This window comes from Cyanistes caeruleus, chromosome 8 (genome assembly GCF_971803275.1).
Source record: "Cyanistes caeruleus chromosome 8, bCyaCae1.hap1.1, whole genome shotgun sequence".
Taxonomy (NCBI): domain Eukaryota; kingdom Metazoa; phylum Chordata; class Aves; order Passeriformes; family Paridae; genus Cyanistes; species Cyanistes caeruleus.
This window is the reverse complement of record NC_141708.1, coordinates 4549965-4563278: the sequence shown is the minus strand read 5'-3', so window position 1 is coordinate 4563278 and position 13314 is coordinate 4549965. Positions and strand designations below refer to the sequence as shown.

At 40.5% G+C, this 13314-nt stretch overlaps 1 protein-coding gene across 20 annotated transcripts in view; it reads left to right on the top strand.

The window, feature by feature from the left end:
* Nucleotides 1-13314, top strand: part of TACC2 (transforming acidic coiled-coil containing protein 2) — a 118911-nt gene that overhangs the window by 9727 nt on the left and 95870 nt on the right. For all 20 annotated transcript variants that reach the window (XM_086900291.1, XM_086900294.1, XM_086900287.1 and 17 more), the window contains exon 3: nucleotides 6207-6379. In XM_086900291.1, the coding sequence (XP_086756417.1) occupies nucleotides 6207-6379 (173 nt within the window). The remainder of the gene's footprint in view (nucleotides 1-6206; nucleotides 6380-13314) is intronic.

Sequence of the window (13314 nt, the reverse complement as noted above, 5' to 3'; positions counted from 1 at the left end):
GGGACTCAGCTTGGAGATTATTTTCCTAATAGTACTTTATTTGAATCTAACAGCATCTTCTCAAGTCATTTATTGTCAGGCTGCTAAGGACCACTCAGCAGAAAGCTGCTTTAGCTAAAACTATCCTGACTGAAAAATGCAATTAGGGGATGAAGGTTTTCTTCCCAAGTTCAACAACTTTATTTTCTCTCTCTGTCTCCTGCTGTATCTCATACACCTGCCATCCTTAAGAAAACAATACAGGCACTCACCAGGCCTTCACCAAACAGCAGGAAAGTGACAAAGGAGAACAACTGCAGCCAGACTAGCGAAAATCCAAAGATAACTGAATTTTCCTTTGTTTGCTGACCACAGATGACATTAAACAGGCGGAAAGGTGAAGTTAAGGAGAGCCATGAAGGAGTTACACAGCCATGCTTCATTACCTCAGTGCAAATTCCTCACACATAGCAAGGCTGCTCAGGTTCTAGAGAAGACACCCATGTTGACATTACAAAAATCTAAAGATAAACAATTTAGTGCCCTCAGTGGATTGGAAGAGTCATAAACACAAGCGCTGAAGCCTGAAGGTTTGAATTGTTCCTGCTGTGGCTGAGAGGAGACTGTGTATTCTGGGAAAAAAGCTAAATCAAGGATAAGATGGTGACTATAAATACCTAAGTATACAGGCACACACCTACACACACCAGGGTTTATTTTTGTGTTCACAGCCAGAGTCATTTCAGGAGGTGTTTCTCAGGAGGAAAAGCAGCCCTTTATCTCTAAGAGAAGGTCATAGGTACTTACAATCAAAAGCTGTAAGAATTTTTCAAATACCATTGTTACCATATCACAATTCACTTTGCTTCTTGTATTTGTGAGAAGCAAATTAAATTAAATGAGAAGTGAATGCCAATTTTTGCATTCCTGTTCCTTTGAGGGTTTTAATTAGAGTAAGTATGAACTTAAAATTCTACTCCCGTGAGAGACAAATAAACCACGCCAGAAGCAACAGCAAATTACACCATTACTGATTAAAGAGAAAATCTACTGTAATTGCAAAATTCTATAGGAGACTCCCTTAAGGATAGAGTCTGCTCTTCCTATCTGCTCATGTCATAATTACATCCAACTGATTAAGCAGTCACGATGTTTGGGAATAAAAACACGAAGGGGTCATGACAGGCATCCCCTCCAACCTGCTGCACCCCAGCCACTCTCAGAAAGGGGCAGCAATGCACCAAGTTGTTTGCTAAAATCACATTTAGCTCCCTTTTAAAGTGATAAAACTGAATTTTAGAGTAATTCTTCAGATCTGAAGTGTCATATGGAGTTCAAGTTTGGCTCAATATATTAGGTAGTAATGTGTAACTCTGCTGTGATGGCTCACTGGTTTTGCTGATCAGTGCTCACTCCTTTTAATGCAAAGTTCCAGTTGTTAAAGCAATATCCATTCAGTATCTACTTATTTATTTTGGCACCACTTCTCCAGACAGGAGAGAGACAATGACTTTCCAAAGATGTGAACTTTTAAAACCCCAACTTAATCCTTGGCTACTGTTCCTGCAGAACGGCAACAAAAGCCAGAAGAGGGAAAAGGCAGTTTCAAAAAAAACCTGTTCTGTCTTTAAAAATTTCAAGAGCCATTTTAAAAACCCTGATATCCCAACCATGTGAACAACCCCTAGCAGGCAGACTTTTTTTTTTTAAAATATCCATTCCAACACCTTCCTCCCCCAACTTGTAATGGAAGACATGGAAAAAAAAAGGGAAGGCAATTTCTGGTTTATTGATTGAGACTTGTGCAAAGGCTGCTGCTGTGGCTGTGAACTGGGTTTTTGGGAGCTGGGCTCACCACAGGCTCCCAGGCAGCATTAAAGGCATTTCTTCCTGCCATGATAACTCCAGTGCAGCAGTGCACATAATCCTTTTGGCTACCTTCTTAATGGAGTTCTCTTTTTTTATTTATTTTTTCTTTTCTTTTTAGCATCCTGTTCAAAGTCATTGGGAAAATAAAGTGATCCTGTAGATTTACTTTGTGTTCTTGCAGACTCCAGTGCTTCTGGAAGGCTTTAATGCAAATTGCATTGCATATTTTAGGAGAATCAGTTGTATTCATTTAAATATTGTGCTGCCTTCAAGGGGAAAAAATCATGAGATGTTTAGTTTTCCTCCTGTTGTTTGTTTATGCTCTCTGTGAAAAAGCTGGTTGGTTTGTTGTTGGGTTTTTTTAATTATCCTAGACTTAAAAATGCTGAAAACCTCTGTGTTCTGGTTTCTATTATAATTATTTAAGCCTTCCAGGTAACAAACTCTTTATAATTAGAATCTTTTTCTAATAGGAGTACGCTGTACTTGAAACAAATATAGTACAAATTTAGCTGCAAGCTTCTGCATTCAATCACTTTTGAAGCTGTATGTATTGAAACTCAAAAGTAATTTATTTACCTGCAGCTTTCTGATGGTACTTGTGAACAAAACATAGTCTTTATAATTGTTTTCACACATGTTAATTAAAAACTTTAAAAACATGCTTTGCAAAGCTAGTTCAGCACCTGATTTGCATAACTAGCCTAAATTTTAAAAGTTTAATCAAAAACTTGAATTGTTTTTCTGCTGTCTGGCTTAGATGCACAGAGCATGTTCTTTGGAGATGATTACATGAATACATTTAATGTAGAAAACCAATATATAAAATTTTTCTATATCTCGGCATATTAGTATTTCATTTTACATGTAAAATATCTACATTAAGATTTATTTTAGACTACTGCTAAAATACTCTTTTGGGCTTCTTTTGAACATACATGTGTGCTTTTGCCTCACTAGGTATTAGGGCAACTTTTTGATCATTTAAACAAGCCTGGAAAAAACAAAATAAAGAGTGCCCACAGTTCAAACTCCTCTGTGCTCCAACAGGGCCTGTGCTGCTGAGATTGTTTTAATACATGTTAAATTTGGTAATGAACTGGAAGAGCAAGAGTCAGATTTTTCTGTGGCTAAATTCAGTCACTTAGGGGATTGTTTGGAGATTAACTTCTTAAACATTAGTTCCCTGAAAGCACAAAACTATTTAAAAATAAAACAAAACAAAACAAAAAGTCAAAACCAATCAACCCAACAAAAAACCCCACCAGTCCCCTGACCCCAAACAATCCATGGGAAATGTTAAATTCACTCTTCACATGTGTGCACATAAGTGACCTGGTTTGTTGTGATCTTTCTCTCTTCTGCTGAATCTGCCCCTCCCAGTGGTTTTATTTGGATATGAAGTCCGAATTTTGGTGTAGCAGCTGATAAAATCACTGGGACTTGGGCCCTTCTCTGTGTCTAATATGGAAACATCCTGATTTTGGTGAGGTGTAGCAGGCAATGTCCATATTCTGCAGCTCACTTGTGAATTCTGGGATTAACAGCAACAGTGAATTTATATCCAACTGCTCTGCCCCAGGGTGTTCTGTGACTCAGGAAGCCAATGACAAATTATCCTGACTCCATGGTAAGGTTTCAAAGTTTCCTCAAACAGCTGCTTGTAGGTCTCCTCATATTTGTGGGGCTCTTTAGCAATGAGCTGTTGGGTTTGTGATGTGACAGGCTGGGGAGGAGTTTCCTTCTGGGCCACAACCGAGCCCATGGGGCTGATTAGCTCCTGGCACCTGGGATTTGTGAGTCTGGATGACAATCCAAAGGATCCTGGTTCTCAGGGGGTTTTATTTTAGGGACTTGTGTGCATCCCCATGGTCACACAGATCAGCAGGTCAGCAGAACACAGCACTGTAACCCAAAGGAGCCTTTGGGGCCAAGTGGCTGATCTTGTGAAGGAGAGACCAATGAGAAGCAATGTGTGGCTACTGAGACTGCACTGTGTAAATTAGTTAATGACTTAATTGCTGTGCATTTTCTGCTTTGGAACATGACAGAGGCTTTAGGAGAAGAAGACAAAATATGTGGCTCTTCACCTTCTCAACAGAGATGTGAGATGTTCCTCCTGCCTGGCACCCAAAGTAGCTGAAGAAAATTTGAGGTGGTAGTCATAGAAAGGAGGAAAAATGAATAATTAGCTCTCATTGCTCTTGCCAACTGCTGGAGGCATCTGGACAATTTTATAAATGGAACTAATTTCTTGGGGTTCTCTGTGTGGTTCTCCTGACCCTGCCTGCCCTACTGGGAAAGGAAAGGAGGTCATTTCTGTCTGCAAGGGGCCTGAAAATGACTTTTTAATTTGGCTGCTGCTGTGAGGCTTTTGTTTGTGGCCCAGCTCTGTGTCTGACCCACCTGTACCTCTCATGATAAGACATGATACAGGGACTAAGTAAGAGCCTGGCACTGTGGCTGCCTCTCCTGGCTTGGTGGGAATTTACCCACCCACTGATTGGGAGTTTTTCCTGGTGATTCATTTAATAACACATTTTTTCACAGCTCTTTCTCTCTGCATACTGAAATAAACTCTCCATGCAGATTTCTCATGCAAGCAAAAGCAAAGCTGTCCAAAACTGCACCAAAATCAAAACAGAGCCCAGTAAGCTCGCTCAGCTCTATTTTTTTTTTTCCCCTGGCTGAAAGAAACAAATTTCCTTGTGTAATTCTTGATGTTCTAGTATTTTTTTGCCATATACTCTGGGTTTATAGCCAACATATATACTGAGATAAATATTCTAAATGCCAGATGTCAGCACATGCTGGGTAAGTGCTTCATAATCACGAAACCAAGAGCCCTTGGTCTCTCCCAGCGGAAAGTGGTGAGATAAAGGCAACTCCTGCAAACAAAGCTGTAGTGAAGGGGTTCCTCCAGGGAAAGGCAGAGGATATGAGAGTTAATCAAATTTGTCTTTAGTATAAAGGGAGTCTTTTTGTATTTTCAGTCTGCCCTGACCTTTTCAGTTGCTCATTACACGGGCTTTGCTTGTCCACTGGGTGTCTCATTCCTGGCTCTGAGCTCCAGGAGGTTTTGGCTGTGGGAGTACACCACGTTCACACAGAGCAGTGTAATTCTCTGAACAACAGCTCTCTGCAATTCATTGACTACTGCTAGAACAAAATAAACATTAAAATGAGTGCAAAAGAACCCAAGAGATGAGCTGGAATTATGTACTGTGCTTTTAATCTCTGGTGTTACCCCGCAGTGGTTCTGCCATCAGTAAATACACTTACGTGTCTTCAGGCTAAGTGTACCCCAGGTTTTTCACAACTACATTTAAGAATTAAAACAACAGTGACTTTATGTTAAGGGTGATTTGATGAGGCAGCTTTCCTTCTTATCAACTATTGCTTGATGTGCCAGAGGATTTGAAACAAGCCTTCATGCAGACTGTTTTGCTTTTCATTTGTTCCTCTCCATTACTCCAGTTCTTTTGTTCAGATACTGTTCAGGACAGCCTTTTCCAGTTCTTCTTCATGTTCTAAAGATTCTTCCTCCAAAAAAAAATCCAGTAGGATGGTGCCACTCAGTACCTGATGTAACCCTGGTGCTTACACAGGTCTCTCTTCCTCCCTGCAGCAAAACCAATAAAACAAAACAAAAAAAGCCACTCACAGCAGTAAAGGTATATCTCCATGGATGAAGATCCTGGGTAATTATTTCCCTTTAAGAAGAGGTGATGCAGGATAGCCACAGCTGAGTAATAGCATTTCTAGCTGCCACTACAGAAACTCCAGCATTTCCTGTAGCTGTAATCAGAGAAGGGCAGCCTGGTGAAGAATCAGGCCCTGTGTTTCAATTCAGAGGCATTCTGAGTTTTGTTGAAGTGAGAGGGAAGGAATCTGGACTTGGATTCAAGTGCTGGGTCTTGAATGGCATTGGTTTTATCTCTAACTTAACTCCAAATATGCTGCTAATATGATGACTGTCCAAGTTTATAGCCTGTTTCCATCCTTTCTCATTTTAAACTTGCTTAGCAAGGGAGCATTTGCCAGGCTTGGAAGAAGAGAAGATGATACCCTCCTTGGGTCAGTAAAGGCCCTGACTGCTTTAGAACAATTGTTGCATTCTTCTCTCCCTCTTCTTCTCCTAGTACTTATTTTTGGCCCAACCACTTCCTTCTGTTTTTCTGCTGTTAAGAAAAAAATGGCTTGGCTTTAGAACCTGCAAGTTCCATCAGAGTGGTGAAATCCACGGCAGAACAAAACACAGAACTGTCTGTGGGCAGAACAAAACTCCTTAAGCTTATGCATTCTCCAAAATAGCAGCAGCTATTTAAATTGTTCTCTTTTTTTTTTTTTCATTCTAGAACACTCCACAAGACTCAGAATTAGGCCAACCTCCTGGAAATGGCCACAATTTAAAAAGGAGCCCTCAGAAAAAGAGCACAGAAAATTCTGGAGGCCAGGACATCTCAGATCCTCTTGCTGCTGCTGTGCCCCTGGCTGAGAGCTTATCCCCCTCCATTCCAGGACCTGCAAGGTAAGACATGAAGTTTCTTCCTGCAAAAAGCACTGAAGCCCTGATGCTGTTGATAGCTGGGGGCAAGATCTGCCATCCTGATGGATGATGATGCATTCCTCAAAATAACCTCACACCACCAGAGCACCCACTGATCACCAAACTGACTTCCTTGCCTCACTGCATAACCAGAAACCAGGCTCCAGCTGCTGCAGTAATCCCTGACCCAACCTTCCTGTGCTTCTTGCTTGCACTAATAAACCCTCATCTGAGACAGAAAACATTGAAGAGTCTTTGTTTTAACTTTTGGTCAGCCCTGAAGTGCTCAGGCAGTTGGATTATAATAGGTCCCCTTTAATATTCTATTCTATTCTATTCTATTCTATTCTATTCTATTCTATTCTATTCTATTCTATTCTATTCTATTCTATTCTATTCTATTCTATTCTATTCTATTCTATTCTATTCTGTTCTGTTCTGTTCTGTTCTGTTCTGTTCTAATTCTATTCTATTCTATTCTGTTCTAATTCTATTCCATACTATTCTATTCTATTCTATTCTATTCTATTCTATTCTATTCTATTCTATTCTATTCTATTCTATTCTATTCTATTCTATTCTATTCTATTCTATTCTATTCTATTCCAGTGTAGTCCAGTCTATTTTAATATTATTGACACTGTGCAACAGTTTGTGGCAGTTGAAGTCCTAATTTAGGTATTAAATAAGATCATCCTTGACCACATTGGGGACATTTCAGGGAAATTCAGACCTGTGATATAATCTAAAAGGATTTCTGAAAAAAGAGCAGCTTGTTTTCTGGAAGGGACAGTTTGGCTGTGCTGTGGAGCTCTTACACAGGAGGATGTCTGCTATTAATTCTATTTCTTCTGACTGCCACTAGCACATCTTAATTATCTACTGAAAATAATAGAGTGTGAGCAGGACTAAGACTGCTAAGTCAATTTACAGTGATAAAGGTATTTAGGCATGAAATGTAAAGTGATAATCCAGCATCACTCTATTATTGAGTACCAGGTCTATACATTAAACACCTTTTCCTTGGGTGAATTTCTCCTGTCTTTGAGTGCCTCTAATGAGGGAAAACATTTCCTCATTCCCAGGAACTAGAAAAAAAATCAAATTTTGGAGCAATGGTGTAAAATTGGACAGGGTGATATTTTTAATGTCTAATGAATTTTGTTTGTTTGTTATTTCAGTTAACAAATACCACACATATCCTCTAGTTATTGTTTCTTTTGATGGTTTTGTGCATAATCACTGTATTGTTTGTGTGTAACCACGCTGTCCTACTGAAGAAAACATAGTTTTTCTATAAACTAGGAAACTACCTTAAAAAATGATGCATTCTGATGTGTGACAGCAAAATGGTAATTTTCTGCTGTTCTAATCAGCATGCAGGGGATGGAAAGGGGAGAAAAGAGAGGAAATGTTGAGTACTGATAAGTGCAGATAATTACAGTAGATCTATCATAACTATCATTCCTGCAAACTGGAGTTGTTTGTGGAACTTCACAATAACAGACAGCATTTGTACCAGCATCCACCTGCTGCAGTGGAGACTCTTACCTTGGGCTTGGAATATTTGTGACTTGCCTGCAACAAATGCAATTTTGCTTTTTTAATTTTTAATTATTTTTTTTTTTAACATTAGCTTAGTAACTTTATCCTAATCTGTAAATAATTTGCATTTTAAAAAAATGTATTGTTCAAAAACGGCGTAAAGAGGAGTTCTGTCGGGGTTCCTTTTCAAGATGTGAGTGCCTAGAACACTTAGATTTCTATTCAAGCTGGCTAAAACAGCTTTGCAGTGCAGCATGCAAAATTCTGACTCGTGGGAGATGAATGTTACATGGATGAGTCAGCTTGAAAGGATTCATAGGATTCTTGTTTCAGGAAACTTAATAGATGGGCGGGAGCTCAGGCAATGACTTGTTTTTTTAGCCTTACTCCTGAAAGTGCTGGCACATGCCTGTTTTGGGTGTCTTTTAAGTTACATCCTGCCAAAATAGAAACAAAGACAATAAACGGAAAATCTTTGAAGTTCCACATTCCAGCTGTTTATTTTTAACTCGCTCCCCTGTGCTGCTTTGAACGCATCTTTTCCACCCTGAACTCTGAGAGTCTCAAGAGCCTGTGACCTGCCACCCTTGGATGGAGGATCTCTGGGTGGAAAATTACCAAGTTTGCTTTTCCTCTGGGTGCCTTTCTTCTATCCTCCACAAATTCTCACAAGTCGCTCATAAATTCCTGGCATTTGGAACTCAAAATGTCTGTGGCTCTAACTTTATAATTGTCTGCTGCAGACCAATTTTTTTCTTACCTGCTACATGCTGGTCCTGTGTGTTGAAAATTAGTAATTATAAAAGTAATCTGTGAACTTTCCACGTGGAATAAAATGCTGGAGAGCCAGGAGAGTTAGGAAGCCTCAGGTTTTGCAGTGGTGTCCATGCCCTTCTCCTGGTGCACAGCCTGGGGAATCCTCAGCTGGACAGAGACACTTCTTCCAGGACATTCAGAAGAAGCAGATGCATCCATTTAAAAGATGGATTAAAAGAGGGGTTAAAGAGGTCCACACTCTTTGAGGATGACCATGGCCAGAGTGCAGAACGCAGAGCCCCTGTGGGGTGACACAGCTGTCACCCATGCTCTGGGACATGAGCAGTGTCCTGCTCCCTGCTGACACTCCAAACATCTCACATGGACACCAGGAGCCACTCCTGGAACTGGAATGGGAGACCTGGCCGTGTTTGCTCGCTGCAGCACAGCTTGGCTCTTTAATGTTAGAATAATTCAGTTTGGTCGTGCTTAAAATACCGCAGGGTCTGAGTTTTATTCTGTGTATGGAAGAAGGAGGTGAAAAGTGACTGGGGGTGGGGGAGAAGGGGAGGATGGCTCCCCAGAGGATGGTATGGATCATTATTCCTGCTTCCTACCTTTTCCTGAAAGCTTAGATGCACAGGGAGGGTGGGGGAGCCTGGCTGCTGTTAGCAGCCCTTTAGAGATGATGGATTTCTCATGTGTTTGTTTACATGAAAAGTTCAAAAAGTGAATGGTTCTGTCTCTAAAACTGTCACTTTCTTTCGTTTCGTTTTGTTTTTGGAAGGGAACATGGAAATGAATTCCATGTTCCTCACTGACTTTCAGTACCTCTTAGGGACAGATTAAAACGCAGGATTCCTTAACCCGGGTCCAAATGTGCAAACTCAAAACGTAGGCACTGATCTCTCATGTGTCAGAGGAAAGAGAACAGAAACATTTGAGAAGAGCTGTACATGTGCTGTGGCTGCAGAGCTGGCTGTGCATTTGTTCCCCTCGGTGCTTTCTAAATTCATCCTCAGATTTCAGGCTCCTGGGAATGGAATCACTCAGGCTCAGAGTTACATCAGTGGATGGCAGCCCTATGTGACCTCTGGGATCCACAGCCTTTGGCACTTGATGTTTTTCCCTCACGAGAGTTGGGTTGGGAGGGCTGCCTGTCCTTTCAACACCTCCTGCATGTTTTAGAATGGGAGAAAAGGAATTAGAAGTGGAAATTTTAAATTATCTACAATTTTATGTCGTGGTACTTTCATTTCTTGTTGTTTATCCAGTACTCTTATCAAATTTGGGCATCTGTAACCCCCTCCCTCCACACACACTCCCACTCTGATAGTAAATGCTAAATGCCAGAGATTGTGTCTGGCTGCTGCTGGTTTTATCTCCTGGCTCTTTGTCTTTGCTGTGGATGACAAAACAGACAAATGGGAGTCGGGACTTCAAGTGTTAATGGCTGATGGGCTGGGTATGGCTCTTAATCTGGAAGTATTTATGGGATGTGCACCAAAAGTCATCCATTTCTTAACACCCTTTACAGCTTCACACCCAAAACACAGAGCAGGCAGTGCTCGCCTAATAAACAGTTTTGTAACTGGGCAGGACTCCTAAATTTTTCCATAAAAATTCAGATTTGCCACAGTATCTTCTGATGGTGGAAGAGGTTAACTGCAGGTATTAAAAACCAATTGCTAAAACTGGCAATGCTTTTCCAAACAATCAAATTTTGGGTAATTGTTTATGCAAGGCAAACATTTTAGGTGTGTAAAGATTTAACTCGTTGTTATTTGATGTTGCAACAGAAAGTAAAATATTCATATGCTTAGTATGTTAGGGCCTTGAAATTTTAAATTCTTGACTGTTGCCTAAATTCTAAAATGAGGGACAAGTTTCCTTTGGAAACTCTCGAGTGCAGTGGGACACACATAATTTAAGCTGCAGATGTACCTATGTCTCTGCATGACTGCATTTTCTTTTGTTTAACATCATCAGTCACATATAGCAATTATTCCCAGCAAAATAGTTTTTCTGCCCTAAACTCTACATGAACTATGAGGAACTCAAATGTTCTTCCATGCTTTGTCATTTGCACGTTTTGTTTTAAATAGGAATGAATTTTCCCCTTAATAATATTGAGATATGTCAGATTACCCACAAAAGAGAACCTGCTTTATTTTCCTGTGCTTAAAAATGCCAACTTTTAAGGCCATAGCTTTATGTTGATTGTACTAAATGGGCTGTCTAAAAATACATGTTCCCTGAAAGTAATTATTGATTTAATGCAGATTGGGTTTTACTCAGGGGAATTATCCTCAGCATGTGGTGTAATTTCCCGGTAGTGTTATTCCCTTTAAAAAGAGTGGAAGATAATGGGACTAGGTGTGACCTTAAGAGGTCATCCAGTCCATCCTTCTGCCCTAAAGCAGGATCAACTGTGCTTAAGGCATTCCCAGCAGATGCTTGTCTAACCCCAGCATGTCTTGCAGACAGAAAAGCAAGATTGCAAATAATGAAAAGGAAGATGTAGGATGTGTTCCCTCTATGGTTTTTCCTTGTCAGCTCCATCAGAGGGAGAAACATAAATAGAGATACCCAGACAGGTCAGTCTGGGCCTGTCCTACTGAATGAGAACTCAAACCTTTCAGTTCTGCTCTGAATAAAAAATGAATCTGTGCTTCTCCACTCTATCAGGGATAGTTTAACTCACTGTCACAGCCTGTGCCACCACTGGAATTTTAATTCTCTTCAGCATATGTTAATTACAAACTTGTCCCAATTCCTTCTTCTGCTCCTGAGTAAAATGAGCAGCTTTTCAGCATTATTGAATACCTGCATATTATATACATTGAATATAGAATTCAATATTCTACACTGAATATAGAAAAATCGTTTTGATTGATTTTTAATGCTGAACTTAGTTCATAGGATTGTCATCTCCCTTGAACCTGCTAAGTCACAAGTTTATTACTCTGGCTCTTGACAAAGTTGCCACCAGTATGACAGTAGATAGTTCAAGGGTTTGGATATTGAAATCAAGAATATTTAACCACTTCAGACATGTCTGGAACTGTTTCATATTAAATAGCTGCAAACAGAAGTCTACTGTAACAAAGAAGTCGCCTGTAAAAGTCTCAGAGAAAATTCAGTCATATGAAAAATGCAAATATATTATGATGAATGTTCTATACAGTGAACATTACCAACATTTCCATCCCAGATTTATTACTGTGCATTTACCAGCTCTGCTGACAGATGGGATTAATGATAAATAAACAATCAGGGATTAAAGATAAATGACAAGGAGCAATTGTAACTGTAGATGGTGTTTTCTACTTCTTCCAGCACTCAGTTTCACAGAGGTTAGAGGGGCTCTCCCCCCTCACCCTCCACCTGGATTTTGTTCTCCTCCTGATCACTGTATCTCTGACAGGAGCTCGATCCCAGGGTGAAGAACCCTGGGCACAAAACTGCTAATGAGCAATTTAGTCAGTAAAAGATAGACCTGCAACACAGCAAAAAGCCGGAATAACAATTGGCTCCCACTTCTCCACCCCCTCCACAGTTCTGTGTTGTGGTTTCTGTCCCTCCTCTTCTAATTAAGCGTCCCTGAGTGCAAAATTAACGTCAATAATAAAGTGTATTCCTTGCTTAGGGAAAACCTCCTGGCGTCTCCCTGCTGTTTGCTCATGCCCTGTCATGCCCCATGTTGTCAGCAGACACCAAATACTGGATTGCCACCTCTGGTATTCCTGGTGGCAGTAAGTTTGATATGGATGAGTGTTTTCACTCTGTTTTCAGTGTGCTAGGGAAAGAAAAATTCCTCTGGGCAAAACCATTTTCTAACCGTTTAAATAAAATGTTATGAATTAAATGTTCAAACCCATGACAAGCATTGCTTGTTTAAACTATATATGAATTGTAAGTTATATTTTACCTTAGATTTGAGGCTTAATTTTGCTTAATGTAGGCAAATTTCAGTGGCTCTTTAAAGACCAGTGTGTTGCCCACTGCAGTGGCTCTGAAGAAGGTTTTCAGGACCTAAGACAGATTCATATTCAGCTTTAGGCGTAGCTGTCCCTAAAAGAATTGTTTATTGGGCAGATCTGAGAATAAGCAGGGGGCTTGGTCCCACCTGGAAGTGCATTTTGTGCCTGGTAGCACAGCCCAAGATGCACAAACACAAACCTAAACCACAGGGACCCCAGAGCTGGCCATTGACTCACTTCTCCATCAAGTATTTCGTGTGAGAAACCTGGGCAGAGAAGCAGAAGGAGGCCTCTCAGATTTCTGGAGATTACTTTAAATCCAATCTATGCTTGGCTGTACAAAAGGCGTTTTAAGCATCTTTTCTAGCTCCAATCTAAAGGGGAATTTGGAATTTCTGAAATGTAACCTATCACTGCTAAGCTGGGGCAAGGCTCTGAGCCACCTCTCCTTGTGCAGCTCTGCACTGACTCCCCCAGCACTTGGCAGTGTGCTTTCTGTGTCCTGCCCTGCTTGGGATTCATTATTTCACATTATAAACACTGCCCCTTGCTCCTCTGTACAATTCTACATCCAGTTAGAAATATCCCCATGCCCAGGCATGGAAGAACAAGGCTATTCCATCACCAAACTTC